Source organism: Asterias rubens, chromosome 14, assembly GCF_902459465.1.
Source record: "Asterias rubens chromosome 14, eAstRub1.3, whole genome shotgun sequence".
In the NCBI taxonomy this organism is placed as follows: domain Eukaryota; kingdom Metazoa; phylum Echinodermata; class Asteroidea; order Forcipulatida; family Asteriidae; genus Asterias; species Asterias rubens.
In genome coordinates this window covers 10,757,127-10,781,477 of record NC_047075.1, presented here as the reverse complement: position 1 = coordinate 10,781,477, position 24,351 = coordinate 10,757,127, and the positions used below count along the sequence as shown (strand labels likewise).

Here is a 24,351-nt window from a genome sequence, read left to right as displayed (position 1 = left end):
ATTTCTTTCGAAGATTGTAAAACAAAAAATCAAAACAAATCAAACAAACAGATTGAATACCTTGGAGGGGCTGGGATCAATCCCCAAGACCTATCGTCCCCCACCGCCCCCCCCCCTTTTCGGGTGCACCACTGTGATTATTAGTGATCCCAGTTAGAGATTACATCAAGGTTGAGATGGAGAAGCTGTCTGCCTTTCTACAGTAGATCACTAACTTATGCAGTCTTACTTTAACCCCCTATGATGAATCTAAAACAACAAATTAATGCATAGTAACTTTCTGAGAAATCCTCAAGAACAATTTGTTCACCATGCTTCAACTCTGACTTCAGTGCCCATTTTAATAGAGCTGCTCAGCAGCAGATTTTGTGCTAACCGTGCGATTTCCATTTAACCGTATAGCACACGAAGACGCATGCTAACCTTCCGAGGAAGTCAGAGTTGCAGCATGGTGACATTTTTTCTTTACCATCTTGGAAAGAATTTTGTTTCAGAAAAATGCTCCCTCCCCCCCCCCACCCCCCTCCACCCACAACCCAAATTAAATCCTGGGTGCGTCACTGCTGGTATTTTAAAGTATGATTCTGGTTAGACCACATCAGCCCCCAGCATGAAAAATCCCAAAGCAATAACAGTTTTAGTAACTCTGGAAAGTTTTTTATTTTTATTTATTCATAATACATGTATAAATTGACTAATTTGTAACCTACCAACTGTACAAAAATAGTCTTAAAGTTGTAAATTTTGAAGAGCCCAGTTGTTTCTTAGTGGATTCTGATAGAGGATGACATGCTCTATCAAGTGATTTTCATTTCATTGACTTTTGGAATGATGCGTTATTTCAAAAAATTGGGTCAAAGGTCACAATAACATATTTAAGATCAAAGTGACTTGTACACAAATAGTCATAAACTTGTAAATTTTGAAGAGCCCAACTGTTTCTTAGTGGATTCTGATAGAGGAAGACATGCTCTATCAAATGATTTTTATTTCGTTGATTTTTGGAATGATACATTATTTCAAAAACGGGGTCAAAAAGTCACGATAACATATTAACTATTACAGTGACCTACATTTCAGAAAATGTATTTTTGATGAAAGAATTGATTTGAATATGCAATTCTCATAAATTTGATACCAAATTTGCATATATGTGATAAAAATTGACATGATTATGACATGTTTTTACCAAAAAGGTTGAATTTTACCCTAAAAATGTCAGATTTTAGTGGTTTCTGCCCTGACCACATGGAAAGTCCGATCGGGCTGAAAATTAGTGTGCATTCATTGCTCATTAGGACCTACAAGCACAGCAATTTTTATCAACATCGGAAGACATGAGGTAAAAAAGTGCGTTGGTCTGACATGGAATGACCCAAATGAGAAGGTCTCTGGAGCGTTACTATTGCCCAAGTTGAATACTCCCCAGGGACCTGTAAAGCGCAATGAGAAGGTTATTGTGTAATGCGCTGTATACAAAAAAATGTTACTGTTTTGTTATTTTAAGCGAACATCTAATATATCCATCGTTTGCCTCGGGGGGGGGGGGGGGGGGGGGTGGGAAGGGGTTGTCTGATAGAAAGTGTGACGTCATATGTCGGGATAATTGGCAGTTTTTAAATCTGATAAGCGAACAAATGGGCCTCCATCAGCAGACACGTTGACATGTCATATGACCGACGCAGTAACCATTTTGTTCCACTTTTCCCCCAGATCTTTCGAAAGAAACGAGTTGGAAGTAATTCGAACGGATACATTTAGAAACTGCAAGGACCTAGCTCAAGTGTAAGAACTATTAGTTGTAATGTTTTGAATGTACAACTATTTTCCCCCTTCTATTAACTGTATGTTTGTGAAGTTTATCTTTAAGTTCATATTAACGCTGCTTCGACCAGCCAGTGCAGTTTCCGTGCAGTGTTACTTTTATAGTAACGTATTGTTTGCGGTACAAGTTTTTAAGATTCAGTGTCTTAATTGTTAAAGACAGTGGACACTATTGGTAAGTGTCAAAGACCAGTCTTCTCACTTGGTGTATCTCAAAAATAATTCTTGAAATAACAAACCTGTGAAAACTTGAGCTCAATTGGTCGTCGAAATTGCGAGATAATAATGAAAGAAATACACCCCGGTCACATGAAGTTGTGTGCTTTTAGATGCTTGATTTCGTGACCTCAAATGCTAAATCTGAGGTCTCGAAATCAATTTCGTGGAAAATTACTTCTTTTTCGAAAACTACGTCACTTCAGAGGGAGCCGTTTTTCACAATGTGTTATACTATCAACCTCTCCCCATTTATCGTTACCAAGTGAGGTATAATTATGCTATAATTATTTGGAGTAAATAATACATGATCTTTGCTCTGTACAATGTTAAGTCATGGTGTCATTTATGAGTAACTGAAAACACCAGTGAATCGTTTCACCTTATACTAATGACAGATGTGCGTAAGAAAAAAACAAAATGAAATAAAAACAATGGTTACTGCGTCATAGACATTTGACACCCCTTAACAGTTTTAACTATGTTGTTTGTATTCTAAGGGCGCTTTCTTCAAACAAGATATCTCAAATCGAGCCCGGTGGTCTTAGTGTGTCTAATTATACCAAAATGTAAGTCCAAAATGTATGAGTAACTGAAAACACCAGTGAATCCAAATATTAAAGATGCATACTTAAAATATTTGCGGGTTTGGCAGCCCCGCCAAAAATTACTGTCGAAGGTTAGAATATTTTCTGTCCAGTGACCACACTATCCGATATTTATTAAGTTAAAAACAATTGTGCATAATGTGTAAGTCTTACTGACTTATATAAACCATGAATGTCAACACACAATGCCCACTAACTCACTGTCAGTAAGCCGACTATCACCAACTGTCACAAGGCCGATGTTTATAAATTACCTTTATATCTTCCGCTAGACGAAGCCAGCCATATCTCGTTTTAGATAAAATAATATGGAATAGTATTAGTATATTCAATGAATTGGCTCTTCGATAATACCACATTGGATGATTGGCTTAGTCGTTATTTGGACGTACATGATCATTGACCAAGTTAAAGATATACACAAATTGAAAATTATAAAGTCTTTGTACAAACTATTTGTATCAGTGGTTGATAATGTTCCCTGTGGCCATTGGGGGAACCCCCACCCCTCAAAAAAAGAAAAAGAAAAAAAAAAAAGTAAAATAATTGTGTTAAACAAGTAACAGTACACCAACTCAGAGTAACAATTACTGTAAGACAAGGCATAGTAGTGGAAAACTAACCTTTTTGGTTTGTAATTTTAGTCAAATGTTAAACATTGTTTAACTTAAGAGGGTTAACAGTATTGTTATTATTTTTTGTTTTATGCTAGTCGACAAACACACAAGGCCTGAAGGCCTCTTTAAGGTGTGGGCTATATACCCTAAGTTTTTCAATTTGTGTGTACCTTTATTTTAGTCAATGTTCCTATAAGTCCAAATAACAAATGTTTTGTATGATTCAAGTTTGACATGTTGTATTTGTTCTTCCTTTGGCAGATTGCTGAACGACAACCCAATTGTAGAGCTTAGTCCCGCCGCGTTTGGTGGTAGACGTTTTAAATCGATGTAATGCAATACAACACCTTGATTTAATTAGGGAATAACAAGAGTAACCGGTCTTCACTGCGTGGTAATGACCGGGTTGGTGGCTGGCGCTGTTTGTTAACGGACCGAGCCGGAGGCGAGGTCCGTTAACAGCGCCAGCCACCAACCAAGGTAATTACCACGCAGTGACGACCGGGTACGAACACTGTTATTCCCATTAATAAATACCTTTTTTAGCAAATTAAACGGCTACAATTGTCAACATTTTGTGATTTTTCTCTCGGCGGTACTTCCAGACATGTTCAGGGGCCATATTTGAGCTTTTGATGGTTCCAATCTCTTTCGTGCGTTACTGATCTTTGAGACCAGTGACTCTTTGAAACAATGATCTGTTCAGCGCCTTCACCTCCTTTGGGGTCAAAGGAGGCAAATGATTGGACGATAGCCGTTCCTTGTGCATTAAAACGCGCATGAGCTCGGCGTCAGTATATACGCGCGCAAATATTATTACACGCGCGCACTCCAAATTTATACATTTCCAGCGCGCGTTCGCGTAAGTGCGCGAAGTTGCAATGGAACTTACAGGGATATAAATAAGCGTGCGATATACAGTGCAACGCGCAAGGTTTACACAATGTATGCTGATTTAGTGGCCACTTATTCGCTAATTTCCAAAGCCGGTCTTTATACCACCGTTAACACTCCAACACGTGACCGGGTCTTGACCAAACAGAGACTTGAAACCGTCCAAGGTATTTATTAATATTAAATAAAACTACAACGAAAAGTTTGTCCCGTCAAGTATGAAGCCTGCTTAGAATAAAATAAATGTCTTTACAAGCTTCCGATATAAGAAATTCAGATTTTACTTATAATTTCGTTTTTAAACAAGTTCGCGTGTGATTTTGCATTGTATAACACCGGCAAGACATTTATTTTAATGAAAAACAAAACCTGTCATTGTTCTAATTTGATTTATGCTCCACATTTACATGTAACCCTGGGTTCGCCAACAAAAATAGCGGGAACCGAAAATAAATTTACAACTCCCTTTTTGAAATAAAACCAAGTTTAGAGAATTTGAGATATGATGCACAATAACAGAAACTCTGATTTATTTGAACAATAAATCACCAATAAAAGAAATGCAGAATATAAACTTTACAATTAAAGGATCCTGTAATATTTAAATAATACCAAAATGAGCTAAGATGGATGAACGGGCGCCAAAACTAAAATAGATCATAAACCGCGGTTCGCGTCCTACGGGCGAGGTCCAAACATCAGTTGGGAGACGATCCAGTGAGTTCCTCTTATCACGGAAGGACGTTGTCGGTATACATGTAAGCTTGCAAGAATGTTAAAAAACTGTTATACTTGCGATAGGTCGCAGATGAAATGGACGGAAGTTATCTGGAGGGCCAGTCAATCTTCCTCATCACCACATTCCGTCTTCTGTACCTTTATTATAGAGAGCGATAATGGTCCATGCCATATTACAATACCATCCTCTCAAGGAATATAAAATATCCAGTCAGCTAACTGATGGAACGCTCGGGAAATCCAGTATAAATCAAATACTTGTTAAAAACTCCACAAGCCAATAAGTTAAATAAAGATAAGCCAATACTTTTGGCTATCTGGCTACAAGGAGAAAATTACTCCCTCATGTAGCATATCAAAATTATCATCTGTCTCATTAAGACAGCTTAGCAAACTTAAAATAGTCCAAGCTTAAATGAGCTAAAAGTGTTACATCAAACAGCACATTGTCTAAAATCTAAGCAAGTGCAAAATACATAAAATAAGGTATGAAATACCCTCGGGTACAAAAGCACAATCTGGCTTTTATGCAAAACTCTATCACTAGACAACACTTTGTGTCTTTAAGTCTTATGCGGGATTGCCATTAAAATATAAAGTATATACAAGTACATTGTAAAACTTAAAACACAGCAGACCTAAAATATATCTTGATAGTATTCAGAACCAGTCCAAGTAATGAGGACTGCACAAATAGCATGACTTACCACAATACATCAACTGAATCAGCTGGTGGTAAATATCATGACTATTCTGTTAGTTCTTATCAAGAATACAACATGAGAAATCGGCAAAAGCAAATGCATGTAGGTCTCTCCTCAATAAATCAAAAAGTTGCAACAAACCTTTTTAAAGAACTTCAAACATACATGCCTAAAAGCATAAAGATCTGTTTCTCCAATTCAGATAATAGCATGATAGATCTTTCATTATGGAATTAAATATAAAACAAAAGTGCTTAAGAGAATTTAAGGAAATACATTTAATAAAAATGAAAGTTTAAAGGTTGTCTGTGAAATTCAAAATTCATAGATCAAATTCTAACTTCAAAAGAGACCTTACTGGAAACATCCAAATAACAAGTTACAAATATTACTTAAATACTAAAACTCACCTATTATAGAGATCCAACATTCATTTAAAAGTAGAAGTTGTCTTCACTCCAGAATAAGAAAATTGCTTGGAGAAATGATTTAACAAGCACTTGTAGAAAAGATAGTCGTAGAGGCATATGCGAACACACATCCAGCTGAAGCGATGGCAAATGGTGGAGTGCTTGGTCTGACCAGAATTTTGGGCCAAGCCAGCCCTCCGACCATGCCAATACAAAGTTGATTGGTCCATTTGAACTAGAGGGAGTGAAGTAAAGATATATCTTTACGACTTCACAGCTTGGGTTCGTGGTCAAGGATTAAAGAAAAAGGGTACTGGCCATTCCCAGAAGGAAACAAAAGGTGTATCTCCACTTCCTCCAAGAAGGTAAAGATTATAAGCATAGTTGAATAGATAGGTGAAGATCAAAGAGCATGAGTTAAAACACCAGTTGAATAGCATGGCACCAGCTGAATAGCCTGGCTGGTAAACACAATAAACAAAGGGACATCATGACCAGAGAAATTGCACAACCATGGCAAATTAAAAAATGCACATATGAAATAAACACATAAGCAATGAAAAAAAAAAAAAAAAAAAGGGAAATCAAAATAACACAATGAAATAAAGATCATATTTTGTAAAACACAAAATTTACTGTAACCTGAGACCTCATTTGGGTCAGGGTTACATACAGTTCAATAAAAATTTCACAAATTCAAAAAGATTGTTAACATTCAATAAAAATATTGGTCATCTGTAAGGTAAGCAATCTGCCGCGATGTATCACCAATGGGCCGAAGAAAATAAATGGGCAGATGGTTTGTTGAATGGCGTTAGTTTTACACATGGCAGTGCAAGGAATTTCAAGTTAATAAAACACACGCACTCACTTAAGGAACAAATCCCAATGCCAAGCTCCGGGCTTGGATTTTAATCAGGGTCAACAGAGAGAGAAATGCATGACATATACAACTGTGTAAACGTGAAGCCCATTGATTGAAAAGTCACTGTCTTTGTCTCATTTGTATTAGCAATGTATTGATGTAAATCTTAACATTTCTTCCAGAGAACTCCAGGGCAATCATTTTACAAGCATAGAGAGCTACACACTTGGAGGCTTTTGGGATACTGTGTGAGTGGTTTAGTACAATGTTGAAGTTAAGAGGGTAAACGAATGGTGAGGTAGTCCCAAGTTTTACTGTTGATTATTGTTTATTGGGTGGTTGTTTATGACATATCCAAAATGGGACAAGAGTTTCAACCCAGAATTGACCTAATTTGCATATTTAAATGAGGTGGTAGTTATCAAACTTTAAGGTAAATTATCTCTAAAACTATTCATTATCAGGACAAACATTGTGTTACAGGTGAATATAAACCTGACCTCGGGAATCCAAAAACATATTTGTCTACTCAAATGACTCTTTCCGAACAACTAGGTCAAAGGTCAAGGGGTAAAACATACGTTAAATTGGTTTTCTCCACCTAACTGATCATTACATGGCATACTATTACAGTGGAATTAATAATGAATTAATTCTTTGTCCCAATTGACCTCTATTGATGACATTCAATAAAATCAAATAAATTAATAATCAGATTTATCCGATGGAATCTTGGTGCCAATGCCTTCTAGTCATTTTCCAAGCGAGTAGGTGCAAATTTTAACTAACAAAATTGTTATTGCACAAACACCATGCTATCATTATGCCTAGTTTTCATTAGTCCTCTGGTGCGGGATTGATGTGCATTTTCTGCAAATATACCCCGTATGAGTGATACGTTGAACCATCAACTGTCCATGTGTACAAGGCAAAAGTTGAAGAACAGACGTTTGACACACTATATGGATGCAATGCGTGATGATGATATGTCTTAAAAATAGTGATTCTTTTCAAACGAATTGTCGTTTTCTAGGTACTCAAAAATGATTGCTGTCTTGGCCATACAATAATTTAGCTTATAACGTTATTGTAGCTACTCGGCTTTTCTGTGCATAATAAGGCATCGTCAGCATCGTCCACCCCCGTCTATGTGATTTACTACGATGTTCTCGACATTAAGATTAGTTGCCTCCCCTGTTGGTGCCTCCCCGTTGGTGTCACTCGCAAGTTGTTGCCCAACAGTTTTATCCACCCCCGGTTGCATCAACGCTGTTGACTACCCGTCAAAGCGTCCATCATTGTTGCCTCTGCAGTTGTTGCCTCCGCAGTTGATGCCTTCCCTCGTTATTGCCTCCCCATGTGTTGCCTTCCCTGGTGTAGTCTCCCCCAGTTGTTGCCTCACCAGTTGCTATCTTCCCCAGATGTTGTCTTACTTGTTGTTAAACAATTAAACGTTTGTTTGACCCCCTTGACAAAACGTTCCCTTTAGGTCCATTATTGTTCAGTCCACAACCAGGGCCCCCTTCCAGGAACCAAAAAACAGACACACCTTAAGATGGGATTCCCAAGAGTACTTAATCATGTTAATTGCCCAGAACGGACAGGAAACGGGTCTGGAAGAAACTGCCAGGTGGAATAGAAATTACGAGCTTATCAATTTGTTCGTGTGCTTAGGCTGTAATTTCCCGATAACCCGCGACGTACGTTACATGTTAGCGAGGAAACCGTAACAATGAAATATAGCATAATCTGTTTTATTGTCTACGTATTTATCGATCAATTGTAGAACGCTCCGCAACAACAATTTACAGGAACTTCCAGACGGACTGTTTTCATATAGGACAGACTCAAGACGACCTGTATTAAGGATGTGAGTATTGTATATTGCTTCTCTAGAACACGTTAAAAAAAAAAAAAAAAAAAAAATGTTATGTTGTTGTTTAAACCGTATTTTGTTTTACTTTATTTTGTTGCTTTGTCTACTGATAGTTCTTCTAATCATGAGCCTAAAAGGAACATGCTTTTATAATAAGTACTAAAAGGGTACATCGAAAAGCCACATTAAAATTTATTAACCATTCTAACAAGCAAGTTTTGTCTTAACTGATCTTATGTCGACACCCCTACGATAGTTTAAACTAATCAGTCTTCGAAATCGTACTATTCCGTATGGAGTTTATCTTAACATCTTTATCAAGGCTAAGGTTGATTCCCTAAAAAGTGACTTGCTATGTTGCCCGTTCGTATCTTCTTTGATTGGTTGTTGCTGAATAACCATGACTTAAGTAATGACTGATCAAAACGCAAGATCTCTATACTGAGGGAAGAAAAGTGTAGCGACGAGTTCTTAAACGGCCGTTTAAAACCGGCAGGGTCGTTGCCGTGTGATAAAGGCCCGTGCCGAAGGCGAGGGCCTTTATCGCACGGCAACTGCAATGTTTTAAACGGACGTTTAAGAACGAGTCACTACACTTTTATTCCCATTCATAAATGCCCTTTTGTTAAAAACCGTTAAACAAATACAATTATAGACATTTTGACAATTGAAAATTCAAAGTTTGAAATATTTTTTTTCAAAACCTTTGTGAAGAATCTGTTTGATGCGCGTGGGTTGTGTGTATAAAACGCGCGTTTAAACATTTCCACGTGACGCGCTCTCCACCAATAGGAGTAGATAAACTGTCAGGGGTATTTATTAATACAGTTTAAATGAGAGAGTGACTCATGATTTTTAAGAAGTTTACAAGATGACCTTAATCTCCTCTGATAATGAGCCTTTGCAGCTTGTTGATCGAAGGTACGATGGTGATGAACCCCCATTATTGAGCTTGTTTACTTTGGGCTTTGTAATTCAACAAAACAATAGCAATAAACTGGAAGGTGTAACGTGTTTACTTGTTGCATATACAACGAAAAACAAATACAACAGACCGTGGCTTGTTTATTATGCGGAAATCGATAGTTTGTTAATTGGTTTTCATGTTGCTTGTGTGCGGCGTGATTTAAACACAGTTTTACAATTTCAGTAACAGTATTAGCTGCATCGTAAAGTTTTACTGTGAGGTTATGGGCTTTATCACAAGTGGATACTACTGAGTTTTCATCAAACACATATTTAGTAGAGTAAGTTCTTAAAATAAATTATTTACTTTTTACACTTTATAGCTTCGATTATGTTCGTTAACCTTCTGTTTCCCCTGTTTGCCATTTTGTTCTAGCAAAACAAATCATAACAAGTTGCCATGTTATTATGTGTTTACAGTGATCTTGCTAAAAATCAAATTCGAAAGGTGTCTCCATCAACTTTCAAAGGCTTAAAAGAAGCCTATATTTTGTAAGTAAACAAGTAATATGTTTTTGTTCTTGTACATGAATCTCTCTGTGGGGGCATGGTTTGCTTGCGCGTAAAGCGCTCGCCTCTCACCAAGGTGACCCCGGTTCGATACTCGGCCAGTGCAACTATATGCGTTGAGTTGTGCGTTGGTTCTCTGCTGTGCCACGAGGGTTTTCCAGACCATTCCGTGACAATTCGGCAGTTAATTAATTCCCCTTATGTTAACTGTTAACATCAATTTTGGGGATTAGTGTCGAAAATTGGTAAAAGTTCAGCGTGGCATGGTAAGTGCAAACTTTTGTGTGAGGTCCTATTTCCTGAACGTGCCGTATGATAATCTAGCATGATGAATGTAACAACAAACACATCGTCTGCATAAACTGACAATTCTAGTACAGCAAAACGTAATTTCATAATTCTGACTAATGCGTCTAATTCTCATAATAACACAAAATCGAACTTCTCTAGGGTCTTTCATCACAGCACACCACTCTGATAGACCGATACTAGGTTGTGTTAAATAACAACAGTCTCCTGACGATGACTACAGCAAGCTATAGTCGAAACGATGAGACCAATTCAAGAACTGACTCTGCGGTAGTACCGTTAACTACGATCATATAAGCTAAAGTAGTAATCCCAGCCAATTTCCTATACCTTCCGCCTGGGTAGTAGTAAAAAAGCAGGACAGTTCTTTTTTGAACTGAGAAGTCTCCCAAACATCCGATAAATCTACTCCGCGGTAGTATAATAAAGAAATACGGTTATGTAAGAACAAACTCTATACCTGCCAAGTAGATACACACATGGTGTTACCGCAAACTAAAACTAGTTTGTTCTAGACTATGTTCAGGCTCCACAATTTGTAACATATTAACTGTGGTAATGTTCTTTTTAAAGGTAGATTTAAAAAATGACAAGAGTTTAGACTACACAAATAGTAATAGGGGCAGGTACCCAAATGGCAACTTACCTTTAGCTAATAGCGACTGGGAAGATAAATTTTCGGAAATAGGCAAATATTATTTCATTTCAATGTCCTGATAAAGTTACCAATGAACGTCGCTGAACGACTGACGTTATTTACACACTTGCCTTATGTTTCACTTTTCGCTTTTCAGATCTTTAGCTTCAAACAAGCTGAATGATGAGTCACTACCGAATGATTTATTGGTCAACGTTACGCTTTATACTTTGTTGTAAGTAGTCAGTAATTATTCATGTTAAGCGTGGCGGTACCCTTTTTGTTTAAGATGCTTATACTATAATTTATTTATTATTTATTGCATGTTTTGGTCAATGTATAATTTTATACCGAGGTCAAATCCAGCTGCCGGGCAATGAACAATTGATTTAAACCGGTCACAAAGTTATTGATAGACTTTCTGCAAAGCAACAGTATCCCGAAAGATAGGACAGCAAAAGTTTGAAGTCACTTTGGACGGCATAGTTTGTAAATGACTGGCATCAAAACTAGACATATGATCATGGCATCGCGAAGACGATGGATGCCGCGCTTGTGTTAAAACACAGGTCAACAAAGTCCAAAATCAATTATTTAAAAATTTATGTAAACTGAAAAATAAACTATATTGTTAACTCATGTTGATATGCCAAACCTTCGTAATTAACAGTTAATTACCTTGTTCTTAAGTTTGAAAAAGAAACCCGTAAAAGCACGACTTTCTTTAAAAGTGCATACTTGACTATACCGAAATTGTTGCACTCCCTATATCAGTTGTGCATTATTGTTTCAACAACTTTGTTTCCATAGGTAAATATACCCAGGATTTTTTTATTAAAAGAGTAATTCATTTAACACCTTAATGTTTGGTAATTTTGAGGTCAAATGATCAAATAAACTGAAAGTTTTGACATTTGATTCTTTTACCAAATGTTACCCCAAGTGTTAGATATATCCATAAATTATCACAATGACATGCTAAGCCTAAGACAATAAGAGTTAGTATTTAGTTTTGTTTTGATGCGCTACCGGATAAGCATCGCTGGTCTCACAGAAGATCGTATCCCTGGAAACGGTGAATGCCGTGTCAATGTACCACTCGGGGGGCACAAGCCGGACGGAGGGAGTCGCCTTGCTTCTAAACGACAAGGTAAACAAATCTCTCATACAATGGACACCAGTCTCCAAGCGGATCCTTCATGCTCGATTACGTCACAGACACGGTTATATCACAATTATTGTGGTCTACGCACCGACCGAATTATCCTCTACAGTAGACAAGGATAACTTTTACAACCAACTGTAACCCATCATCCACTCTACTCCACCTCACGACCAACTGCTAGTCATTGGTGATCTGAATGCCGTCAGCGGGAGAGAGCGTGCAGGCTATGAACGCGTTGTTGGGAACTTCGGTTCTGGAAGACCAAATGACAACTCGGCACGCCTGTTGGCTCCTTCTGACGAAAAGAAATTCACCGATTGCCTTGGTTATCCAATGATGGCCACACCAGGAAGGAGTTGGGCCATATGTTGACTAGGGGCTGCTCGATCTTCTGCACCACTCGTGTATTCAGGGGTGCAGAGGCCCCAGCAATAACGGACCATCGACTAGCTGTTGGCACAGTCAAACTCCAGCCCTACCTCAAACCTCCAAAACCAACAACTAAGCGTCTTAACGTGATATCCCTCATTGAAAACTCAAACATCGAAGCCCTCAGTGCCCTCGAAGAAGATCTGGAGTCCTCCTGGTCTACCATACACTCTGTGATTCTGTCTGCTGCTTCTGAAACGAAAGGCGTCATCAGGCACCAGAGGCGTCCGTGGCTATCCAGTGGCACACTGGATATTCTCGACGAGAAGCGCCAAGTGCGTCTGTGTGGGGACACAAATGAAGCACGCAGATTGAAGGGCGTCTTTAAAGCCAAGGCCAACAGGACCTCGAGGAGTTATATGGGAAACTTGCAGACACTGCTGAAGAAGGGCTGCGAAGAAACGATCTACAGCCAACCTTCAAGGCCATCAAGTCTATGCGTTGTCCCCCTCAACAGAGAAGCAGCTCCCCACCGATTACAAAGTCCGATTACACTCCTTGCCAGACAGCTGAAGAAACAGTGACTCGCTGGCGAGAGCATTAAAACTCCATGCACAACCATCTTTCAGCTGAGGTACGTTGTGCTATCAGGAAGCTTAAGAACGGACGTGCCGCAGGTCCTGATAGCATTCCTCCCGAACTGCTCAAGTGTGCCGAGACCCCGATAAGTAAAGCCCTTCCCGAACTCTTCCTCAAAGTATGGTCCTCCGGAAGGGTTCCTTCCGATTGGAGGAATGGTGTCATTCTCCCTATACAAAGGAAAAGGTCAGAAAAAACAATGCAACAGCTACAGACCTATAACTCTACTCTCAGTCCCTGGAAATAATTTCTGTCACGTACTCCTGTCTCGCCTAGAGACTCTACTCGTACGTCACTGCCGACCCCAGCAGTCTGGCTTCACAAGGGGCCGTTCAACAATGGATGCAGTGCTCGCCCTTCGACTCCTGTCAGAACTGCACTGCGAGTTTGAAAGACCTCTCCACGTTGCTTACGTTGACATCAAGGCAGCATTTGACTCTGTAGATCGGGAAGCCCTTTGGAAAGCCCTGAAAGCACCGGAGTTCCACCATTTCTTCTTCACCTGATTCAGGACTGACATGACGGCAACACATCCACCGTGCGTGTTGGCAACGACATCTCCTGCCCCTTCCTTAGCACCTTAAGTGTTCGCCGAGGCTCCGTCCTGGCCCCAGCCCTATTTTGCTGTGCCATTGACTGTGTACTAAAGCGCTGTCAGGCTGATCTCGGCATATTGGCAGGAGAAACGTCCTTCACCGACCTAGCCTACGCTGACGATGCCGCTCTGTTCACAAGAGAGTCCAACGAGTGGCCTACCAAGCTCCAGAAGTTCGATGAAGAAGCTGGGATAATGGGTCTACACACATCCTGGGCCAAAACCAAGATCCAAGGGCCAGGCAGTCGGGACCACAATTAGGTTCAGATGCCTCGGCTGCGACATCTGCTCTGAAGGTCATTCTTCTCCCGACATCCATCGACGACTCGGGCTCGCCTCTTCAACCTATGCCCAGTTAGATCGCGTGTGGCGGAACAGTAGAGGATGGCCGTAGGCTTCAAGCATTTAACACCAGATGCCAACAGCGGATACTCGGTGTCCGTTGGTCAGACTTCGTCTCCAACGAATCAATTTTCGAAACCACCGGTCTCAAGGACGTCCGTGTGTCCATCTCACGGCGACGCAACTCCCTCTTTGGCCACGTCCGTCGGCTTCCAGAAGACACTCCAGCACATGCCGCCCTCAAGCTGAGCGTCAACGCTCGAGGGGACTACGTCCTGGCCCTGCCTGGAAGAGACCAAGAGGGCGACCACGCAACACCTGGTTGCGCCAGCTAGAAGTCGACCACCACTCACCGGCACAGCAGCTGTGGGCAGTCTGCAACCGATCGTCTGGTTTGGGCGGCTGTACGTCCCCCTGATGGTCCACAGAGAATGATGATGATGATTTATTTTTTTTTTTTTTCACACATGTGAATTAGAATTAAATCTAACTGTGTGATTTTCTCAAAAGGTGCATATCTTGAGTACGTCAAAGTTGTTTGCACTCACTATCCCAACACTGTAATTTGTGTGGTCGATGAAATTAAAAGCCACTTATTGATTGATTGAATGAATAATTGATTAAATGATTGATTATTGATTTTTCAAGTAATATGTCAAACCTGTGACAGACATTGCGCATTATAAGTTTCCTTATTGTAGTGTTTCCCCACAGTGTGCTGTTTTGTTATGTTTCATACAGTGATCTATCAATGAATGAGCTGACAAAATTTCCAAGAGAACTTCTACGAACACAAAACCGGCTCGTGCACCTTTACCTCCAACGCAACCACATCACCGCTCTAGACGAAACCATGTTCAAAGGACTTCACTCTCTTGCTTCACTGTAAGTTTTGTTTTCCATTTATTTGCGTTGTGTCCGCTTTAGGGTGGTTAATGTTACGGTTATCATATTTAAAGGGAGGGTCGTCGTTCCGTAATTTTCACTTATTTTATAACCTTTATTACAAATACTGTACCTGATTTGACTTTCTTAAAAGCTTTAATGTAACTGACAATTAATGTGTTTGATGTTGTGTTATACTGTGCAAACATTTACATTGTGACATGAATAGTGACCAACACATAAGTTTATACAGCTATTACATTTTGCAATGTTTTACACATTAATAATAATAATAATAATAATATTACAATAATAATAATAATAATAATAATAATAATAATATTAATAATAATAATAATAATAATAATAATAATAATAATAATAATAATAATAATAATAATAATAATAATAATAATAATAATAATATAATAATAATGTGCACATATCCACCCTGCTGGGTGTTCAAGGCGCAGTAAAAAAAAAAATAAATAAATAAAAAAATAACACAAAGAAAAACAGACACAACAAAATTAATCCTTGAAAACCTGTGACATAAGGTAAGATTTGAGAAGAGACTTGAACTTTGCGGTACAAAGACAAGATCAAAGATTAAGTGGTAGAGAGTTCCAGATGCGTGGCGCGGCTGAAGAAAAAGCATGTCACCCCATGAGTGTCGAGACTTGGGTTCAATGAGGAGAAGCATGGAACTTGTTCGAAGATTCCTTGATGGAGTGTAAACGTGATGCAATTCAGAAATATAGTGGGGAGCCTAGCCATTAAGAGCTTTGTGGACAATGAGCATCAGCTTGAAGATGATTCGTTGACAGTGTCACAATGCGGGCAGCAGTATTTTGGAGCCGTTGAAGTCGAGAAATGTGGTTGTAAGGAAGACTGTAAAGAAGAGCATTGCCGTTGTCAAGACGAGACGTAACATGCGTGAATGAACTTTTCAGTGGCACTTTTGTCCAAGTACTTGCGAATCTTACCTATATTCCTGATGTGATATGATGATAACCGAACAATGTTGTTGATGTGTGGCTGAAGTGTCATTGATGAATCAAAAATAACCCCTAACTTCCGAGCTTCCAGCGAGGGAGCTATCCGAGCATCACCGATGAAAATGTATGGCGCTGAAACCTTAGTTAACTGTTAAGGAACTCTGTCTCATCATCATTTAACTTCAGGAAGTTTTGTTGTGTCCAACGTCGAATCTCTTGGATGCATTTCTCAATTCTTGCAATAGATGCGATGGCGTTTTCCTGAGAAGATTTAAACGTAATGTATAGCTGAGTGTCGTCTGCGTACACATATGGTAATTCAGACTAAATTTCAGGATGATGTCACGAATCGGTAAAGTGTATAGCGTAAACCACTGCGGGCCGAGTACGGACTCATGTTGCACAGAGTAGCTCAAAACAATAGGGTCTGATATCGCGGTGCCAATACAAACATGCTGAGTTCTATTGTGGAGATGCGATTTGCACCATGCAAGGGCTGTGTCCTCTATGCCAAGGTGGTTCTGGAGCCGAGAGAGAAGGATGTTGTGCTCAACAGTGTCAAAAGCAGCACTCAAGTCTAGCAGGACTAGTGCTGTAAGGTTACCATTGTCCATTGCAGAGAGAATATCGTTGCTCACACGGACTAGTGCAGCCTCGGTCCCATAAAAATTATTGTATGCTGACTGGAACACGTTGGACAGGTTGAAAGTAAGAATGTGATCAGAAATACTTGATGAAACTACTCGATCGATGACTTTTCCAAGATATTTTAAGTTTGCAACCGGTCTGTAGTCTTCGAATATCTCCTTGTCCAGGTTTGGTTTCTTGATGAGCGGCCTGATGTAGGAAACTTTGAGGCTATCGGGGAAACAACCGGAACTGAGAGTTTCATTTACAAGCTTAGTGATGTAGGGTACAAATATATCAATGTTATGCTTTATCATGGATGTTGACACTGGATCCAGCTCACAGAATTTTAAAGGAGATTTCATAATTACCCTTTGAATCTCAGCAACAGTGGCAGGCTCAAACACAGATAGTCTACACTCTGGTTGAAGATGTGGCAATGTCTCCGGCACGTTGTAAGGGACTGATGAACATGAAACTGATGAAATCTTAGTGACGGAACTCATTTGCTAAGTCCTGGTCATTGTAAGTGGATGGAAGGACAGGGGTTTTAGGTTTGAGCAACAACTTACCAATTATCTTGAAGAACTTCTTTTCATCTCATGAGGATTTTTGTACTTGAGATGAATAACGATTGATCTTTGCCTGGTTGATCAAATTCCTAACTATTTTACATTGGTTGGGATATTCTTGTCTTTTTTTTTTTTTTTTTTTTTTTTTTTTTTCCAATTTGCCATTTTCCCGCCACTTCCGCTCCAGTTGACGACAGATCTTTCTAGCTCTTTGAATATCATCATTGAACCAGTAGACTTCAGTTCGGGCCTTGACTGATCACGTTTTCCAAGGTGCGTATTTATCCAAGATGTGGATGACTGTACTCTCCTATTGGCTGACATAGGAATCCAAGCAGTCATGATCAACTTCTAGATTTGCTAAATGAGTGCCTGTGTCGCGAAACACTTCGGGAGGATTCACATGTTTCCATTGTCGGCTCTTTATAGTGACGGTTGGGACTTTAGGCTTGCACAGACTCAAGTTACACATGACTGCATAAAGGTCTGATAATCCAGGTAGAATAACAAAGTTTGAGACAATTGCTGGGGATATTTCACGAGTTGTGACAAGGTCCAGGCAATGACCGAGATGATGAGTCGGCTCCTTGATATGCTGGGTAAGACCAAAAGCCTGAAGGAGATGCTTAAACTGGTTTGCATTGGTGTTGTGGATGTCATCAACATGAATGTTAAAATCGCCGGTGATGATGATGATTACCGATGGATGAAGCAGACATTCCTAAATCAAATTCTCAAACTCCCCTAAAAAAATTGAGAAAGTCACATATTGGCAGTTTGAATCTCTTTCAGGTCTGTATACAATGACAAGGCGAACAGATTTAGAGTTTCCGGAAACTTCTGCCTGAAGAGATTCAAAAGTTGTGTACTGGACGCATTACTTTTCACAGAGACAGATAAAGTAGATATGTACAGTATTGCAACTCCTCCACCAGTCTTGTAAGGTCTTGGGATGTGATGAAAGTAGTAGCCAGCAGAGGTACAGTGACGACATGTTAAGTTGTCGTCTGGTCTTAGCCACGTTTCTGAAACAGCAACAAGGTCCAAATCTTTTTGCAGAACAGAATCAGCAAAATCGTCATACTAGTTACAGGTGGACTGTGTGTTCAGAACACAAAGGCTTAGTTGAGATTTAGCTGGAGTCACTGGTACTGGATGGGAGTGTAGCTTCGGGTATAGGGGGTTTATGAACAGTTCTACGGCTACGTTTTTTACCACGATGTGTAGGTCGATAAACAGTGCTGGGATTTACAAACAGGCAGCAGAGTTGTAGCACGTGTAAATGGGGCACAACGGAGACTGAGAAGCTTGTTTCGTGAGTAGGAATTTGCTTAATTTGGACTAGCTTCTGCTGAGTTTGAGTTATTTACACCTTCAGGGCCGGGATTTACAGCAATGTCACCAAAAGTCACAATTTCAAAAGTGGCTGGGGAGTTGTCATATTAAGAAATATGGGATTTCCGATATTAACGTCGCTAGATGTGTCTTTGGCAGATTACAAGCACCAGACACAATTTACACAGATGAGTCTATACAGTAGAATGGTCTAGCAAGCAGAGAGAGAATGACAATGATACTTACCTCCATTGTCCCCAGATGGGCGAACAATGTCCATAGACTAGGTGGATGACTGCACATGATGTAGCCACCTAAGTGTGTGTAAGCTTTATAAACCATAAATCTCAACTGAGACAGTGAGAAATTCCACAGAAAAATACTATTTTCACAATTCAGATGACTCAAGGATACACAGAAAAAAAAAAAAAAAAGAGGGGTGTCTCACTTTCTATAGTATATTTGTTCTAGTCATCATGACGAAAAACGTTTATCATTATGCTTATTTCTTACGGTTTGGCATATAAATTTTAATAACCAGATTAGTCAATTACAACTCTGGGTTTTCTTGCAGATACATCTATCAAAATCCGATAATGCAGATGGCAGACTTTCAGTTTTTTGAGACAACCCTAGAACTTCTGTAAGTAAATAAACTCAAAGTTCAATAATTTAGAATTTTGCAATAATTTTTAGTAATGTTTTGCAATATTTTAGTAATGTTGGATTTACACCATTAACCATGACATTCTTGCAAAAAGATTACATGGCTGCTTCGGAATTCGGAGCAAAGTCTACGACTGGCTGAATTATTTTATGCGTGGAAGAACACAAAGGGTGTCAATTTGGTAATGTTTGTCCAGGCGGCAGACTCTCCAATTTGGAGTGCCACTAGGTTTTATTATGTGACCTGTTTTTTTTTCTTTACATGGATCCACTCGAAGAAACGGGGGCCGGGTTGTCTCAGGATAAAGATGTAAGCTGAAAACAATAAATATTAAAATGCATGGACCCGTCCAGGTAGAGTGACAACCGTGACACACAACCATTTTGTTCACGATCACAGAGAAAACAAAATCCATGGACAATGAGGACCCCCCAAAAATAGATGTCAGATCGGTAGGACGATAATTAGAAGGGCACAGTTAGAAGTTAATGACATAATTATGTGAGTATTCTGCACACAGTATTTTTTTTTTAGTGCTTTTCTCTCCCTTCTGTAGTCTTATGTTTCAGTGTGATTTATCAGAAGTTGGAATGAGACCGTTTGCTACGAAAGGAGACACCATGAAGCAAATGTGAGTTAATTGTTTGTAATACAAAAAAAAAAATACAATTTTTGGGGTATAATTCCGTGCAACATTATTTGTGTTGACTCATACATATTTCATTTGAGTAGTCACTTTTCACTATGATTGTTGCTTGTTTCTGTGTTCATTGTGTCTTGATCTATTTTCCTATGCCATCCCATTTCGAAAGATATTAATCTTCGTAACGGCTTATTATGTGTATTTGTGTAAATTGACTGATTAGATTGCTGCACGGAAATCCAATTGAACATATTTCCAACACCGTATGGCGTGATTTGGGACATGACTGTTACGTGTAAGTACATTAACACACGGTAAGCAAAAGACAACCTAACTGTCTGGATTTGAACAAATAAAAGGAAAATCGCTGAAACAAACATATTTAAAAGTATTATGATGAGAGCAGGGTAAAATAAAATCAAATCTCTTATTTTACGTTCTATTGTTATATATCGCGTAATTTTACATGTTATTAGATTAAATTAGAAATGGATTTAACAAAAAAGTTGCATGACAGTAAAAATGTATAATTGTATTATTACAAGAAACGTTTAGCGAGGTGTCAACCGTATAATTGGCCGCAAAATTCTTAAGTTTACCCCGTTCTTAGTACATTTCTACAGTTAATTTGGTTTTATTTATATATACTATTTGTTTTATTATTATTTTTTTTGTTCAAGTCTAAAGGCCCTGTCACACCATGGCGTATCGCCTGAACATATGCCAACGCTTGCGCAAAATAGTTCGAAAATTTTCCAAGTCAAAAACGTGGCACTTCCCAACGAATTGCATCAAAAAAGTCAAGATCGGTTTTCGAAAGGACGGTTCCATAGCGTATCCATAGCGTATTAAACGTATACATAGCGTATGACTAACGCATTGATAGTGTTTCACTAACTAAATAACAATGTTATGACAGCGTATCACAGCGAATGCAAGCGTATGAGTAACGTATTGACAGTGTGATGCGTTCAGCACGACCGACCATGAAGAAATGAGGATGAGTGAAAGCCCTGTCACACAATGGCGTATCGCCTGAACGTAAACCAACGTACGCGAAATATCGAAAATACGTTGGTGTACGCTGATATAAGTTTGGGGTAAGTTCGGGATACGTCGTTTACGATAAGAGCACGTTGGGATACGCTGTTAAAATTGTGAACACGTCGAGCCCGCGAATGTTTTTTACGCATGTTCAACATTTGTCGGCGTACTGAACGTGTGCTTCATTTGTTTTGCATAAGTTCCCCGTAAAGTATCGGTACGTTAGACATACGTTGACATATGCCGGCATACATTATAGGAACGTAACTCGTAGGTTGGTATGCGTTGATGTACGTCTGTTACGGGGCAACGTTGTTTCCCCAACTTACCCCAAACTTATATCAGCGTGCACCAACGTATTTTCCGTGACAAGGCCTTTTTACTTCGTTCACACTGTAACGTACTGCCAACGGGTCCTTGTTTGCTCTGTATAGGCAAACGCAGACCGAAAACAAACGAACCAATGTTGTTCAATATAAAACACACTTATTATTTATTATTCGAGACCGACAACTTATTCGTTGCTCACTCACTGAACTCAGCATTTGGTATTTATTCACAACTTAAAGGAACACACCGGCTGATTTGGGCTACAGTGGTCTCCGAGGATAAAGAGGAACTTACATGCGTGATTGTTCTAACCAGAAAGTGGTACAAACAATCACGTGACCTTCCGGGCTAGTTTTACTTTCAGCCGTCTAAAAGTAACTTACCAAACTAAATTTTAATATTTTTTTTTGTTTACAAATTTATTAACGAATAATTGACGAAAAATATCATGTATTCAAATTATTGCTAAACAATGTAAATACTGCTGAAAAATCTAACGTAAGATTCGCATTCAAAGAATCCGAGTAACGGAAGCTTGTTATATGGCCCCACGGCATGGATCAATCGGAACGTAAGCCTTGGGGCATATCACGTACCGCACATGCCGTTTCTCGTGGGGGCGTGGAAGTGTCATGGCCGAGCGGTTAAGAGCACCGAATTCAAACTCTGGTGTTTCTGATCAGCAGAGTGTGGGTTCGAATCCACAGCCGTGACACTGTGTCCTTGAGCAAGACACTTAACCATTGCTTCGACCCATGCGGTGTGTAACAAATGTAAAAGAACCCAGTGCACTTATCAGTACCTTGTTTGCGGGTCTCGCCGTGAGCTTGGGAGGGGTTGGGAGCCAGACATCAAAATACATGGTTGCCATCGTGGGTTTGTCAGTCGGTTCACCTCGTGTCGATTTCGTTATTTCTTATGATCGCAACATTCCAATATAATGCTCTGTTGTGTTTCATGGCTCCTAATTTCTTTTTGTTAGGAGTTTTCAGGTAATTAAAAAAGACTGATGATGTCACAACATAGGAATACCGCATTTCGTTATATTGCCAGTGTTATTGTGTGAGTAGCTAAAAAAAAAAAATTATGAAGAAGAAAAAATGATAAACAAAACGGAGCCCCGATCGTAAAAAAAAACAGGTGAATAATAATTGTGTAAAAGGTTGAAACAAAAACAATGATAAAACAATAGTCCCTCAAAGCATTATTTTGTAAAATAAATATTATTTTTTAATTCTGTGAATGAAGTATGATTTCAGTCCGTAACCTAATAATATCATTTCGTTCCTCTGGATTGTTTTCAGTTAAACTTATTTTATTTTTAGATCTGTTGATAAAAGTCTTCAAGAAGTACCGCGAACGAATCGGACAGACATTATTGTGTAAGTACCCGAATTGAAAATATGGGAAAACTAAAAACATAAACAAAAAATAACATTTAAAGGCAAATGTCATCATTAATTTCTTCTATCGAAGTAACTGTTCGTGTTTAAAATTTGTTATATCGCTCAATAACATGTACATTTACATAATACTTTCGCAGTGAATTAGTCGGAGACGACTTTATACGTCCATTCGACATGCTGTATTTAGGAAGCAGTGACTTTTCATCATCGGGTTTTGTGTGCCAGCGAATTTCAAAATACGAGCGTAAATGCAGGCCCTGTCATCAGGGAACTTTCGGGTCGCAGTCAGGCTGTAGTCCATGTCCGCCAGGTGAGTTTGCAGGAAATGTACTAGTTTTAAGGTGCTCCCATACAGAAAGGGATATACTATTTATTGAAAAGGTAAACATACGCTTTTTCCTCTCGAAATACTATTGCATTCCGTCGAAAAATTCTTCCCTAGAAATGTTTGTTTGTTCCCTCAAACATCCTAGGCAGCCCAGGAGGCCTTGATATGTCATTTAATTTACAAAAAAAACATTACCTTATCGCCGCACAATTGGAACATCCTTTAGTTTGTGTGTTGTTTGTATATATATATTTTTTTTATTAAAGAGTTTTATATATTGTTTTCGTTGTTTGTTAACAAATAAAAATTTAAAACAATAAAAATTAGGGGAATCCAGGCCTTTTAACTATTAATGAAATTCAAGTTTCATCATGCTATCAATAAGAGTGAACAGACACTGATTCATAATGGAATTCTTATTGAGCCTTAAATCCATTGGACACTCTCGATAAACAGTATTGTACAAAGGCCCACACTTCGTGTATCACAACTTATAATTTATATAAAATAACAAACTTATGAAAATTTAGGCTCAATCAGTCATTGGAGTCGGGAGAAAATAACGGTTAAACCCGCCTTTGTTTCCGCACGTTACGCCGTGTCATGACATTAATTGTTTAAAATAAAACCGTAAATCTCGATATCGAGAATTGATAATGTTTTAATGTTTTCTCAAAAAGAAGAGCATTTCATGGACAAATATTTCAAGAGAAGTCTTTCACCATTACCTTCTCTAAACCATGTAAGTAATTTGTAAAAATCTGTGAACTGTTTTTTTTCATGTTCCGAAAGTGTCCAATGGCAGGGTTTGTGTACTCTGTGTATGACACAACACAAAACGTTAACAAATTTTCTCGAAAATACTCGAATAAACTCGAACGGTTTGAAGGTAACGATAGAAGAAAGCCTCCCTTAAAATATTTCTTGCTGAGGTGTTTCGGTTTTTGAGAAATGATTACAGCAATGGCACAACATTGAGTTTCGTTTTAGTAGGTTTGTGCGATAACGTCAACTCACGGGACGTACGTAATCCTAAAATGAACGTATGGTAACGTTCGGGCAATGTAACCTGAATGTTGATTGATCACCCGATTTTCTTACACCATACCTTAACGATTACATAAATGTAAGGCCATGCACATATTGTTGTTTGAGGATGATTTAATCTCCGGTACAACCGAGGTGCGCGGGCTGAAGGACTACAATCCCGGCCATATGTAAACCAAAATTTT

At 39.0% G+C, this 24,351-nt stretch overlaps 1 protein-coding gene across 1 annotated transcript in view; it reads left to right on the top strand.

Moving 5' to 3' along the window:
- Window positions 1-24,351, top strand: part of LOC117299361 — a 42,934-nt gene that overhangs the window by 14,455 nt on the left and 4,128 nt on the right. Inside the window, exons 5-17 of the mRNA XM_033782891.1 lie at window positions 1,714-1,785; window positions 2,541-2,609; window positions 3,527-3,595; window positions 7,059-7,124; window positions 8,663-8,746; window positions 10,139-10,210; window positions 11,332-11,409; window positions 15,026-15,169; window positions 19,276-19,344; window positions 19,925-19,999; window positions 20,235-20,306; window positions 22,711-22,767; window positions 22,929-23,101. Coding sequence (XP_033638782.1) covers window positions 1,714-1,785; window positions 2,541-2,609; window positions 3,527-3,595; window positions 7,059-7,124; window positions 8,663-8,746; window positions 10,139-10,210; window positions 11,332-11,409; window positions 15,026-15,169; window positions 19,276-19,344; window positions 19,925-19,999; window positions 20,235-20,306; window positions 22,711-22,767; window positions 22,929-23,101 — 1,100 coding nt within the window. The remainder of the gene's footprint in view (window positions 1-1,713; window positions 1,786-2,540; window positions 2,610-3,526; window positions 3,596-7,058; window positions 7,125-8,662; window positions 8,747-10,138; window positions 10,211-11,331; window positions 11,410-15,025; window positions 15,170-19,275; window positions 19,345-19,924; window positions 20,000-20,234; window positions 20,307-22,710; window positions 22,768-22,928; window positions 23,102-24,351) is intronic.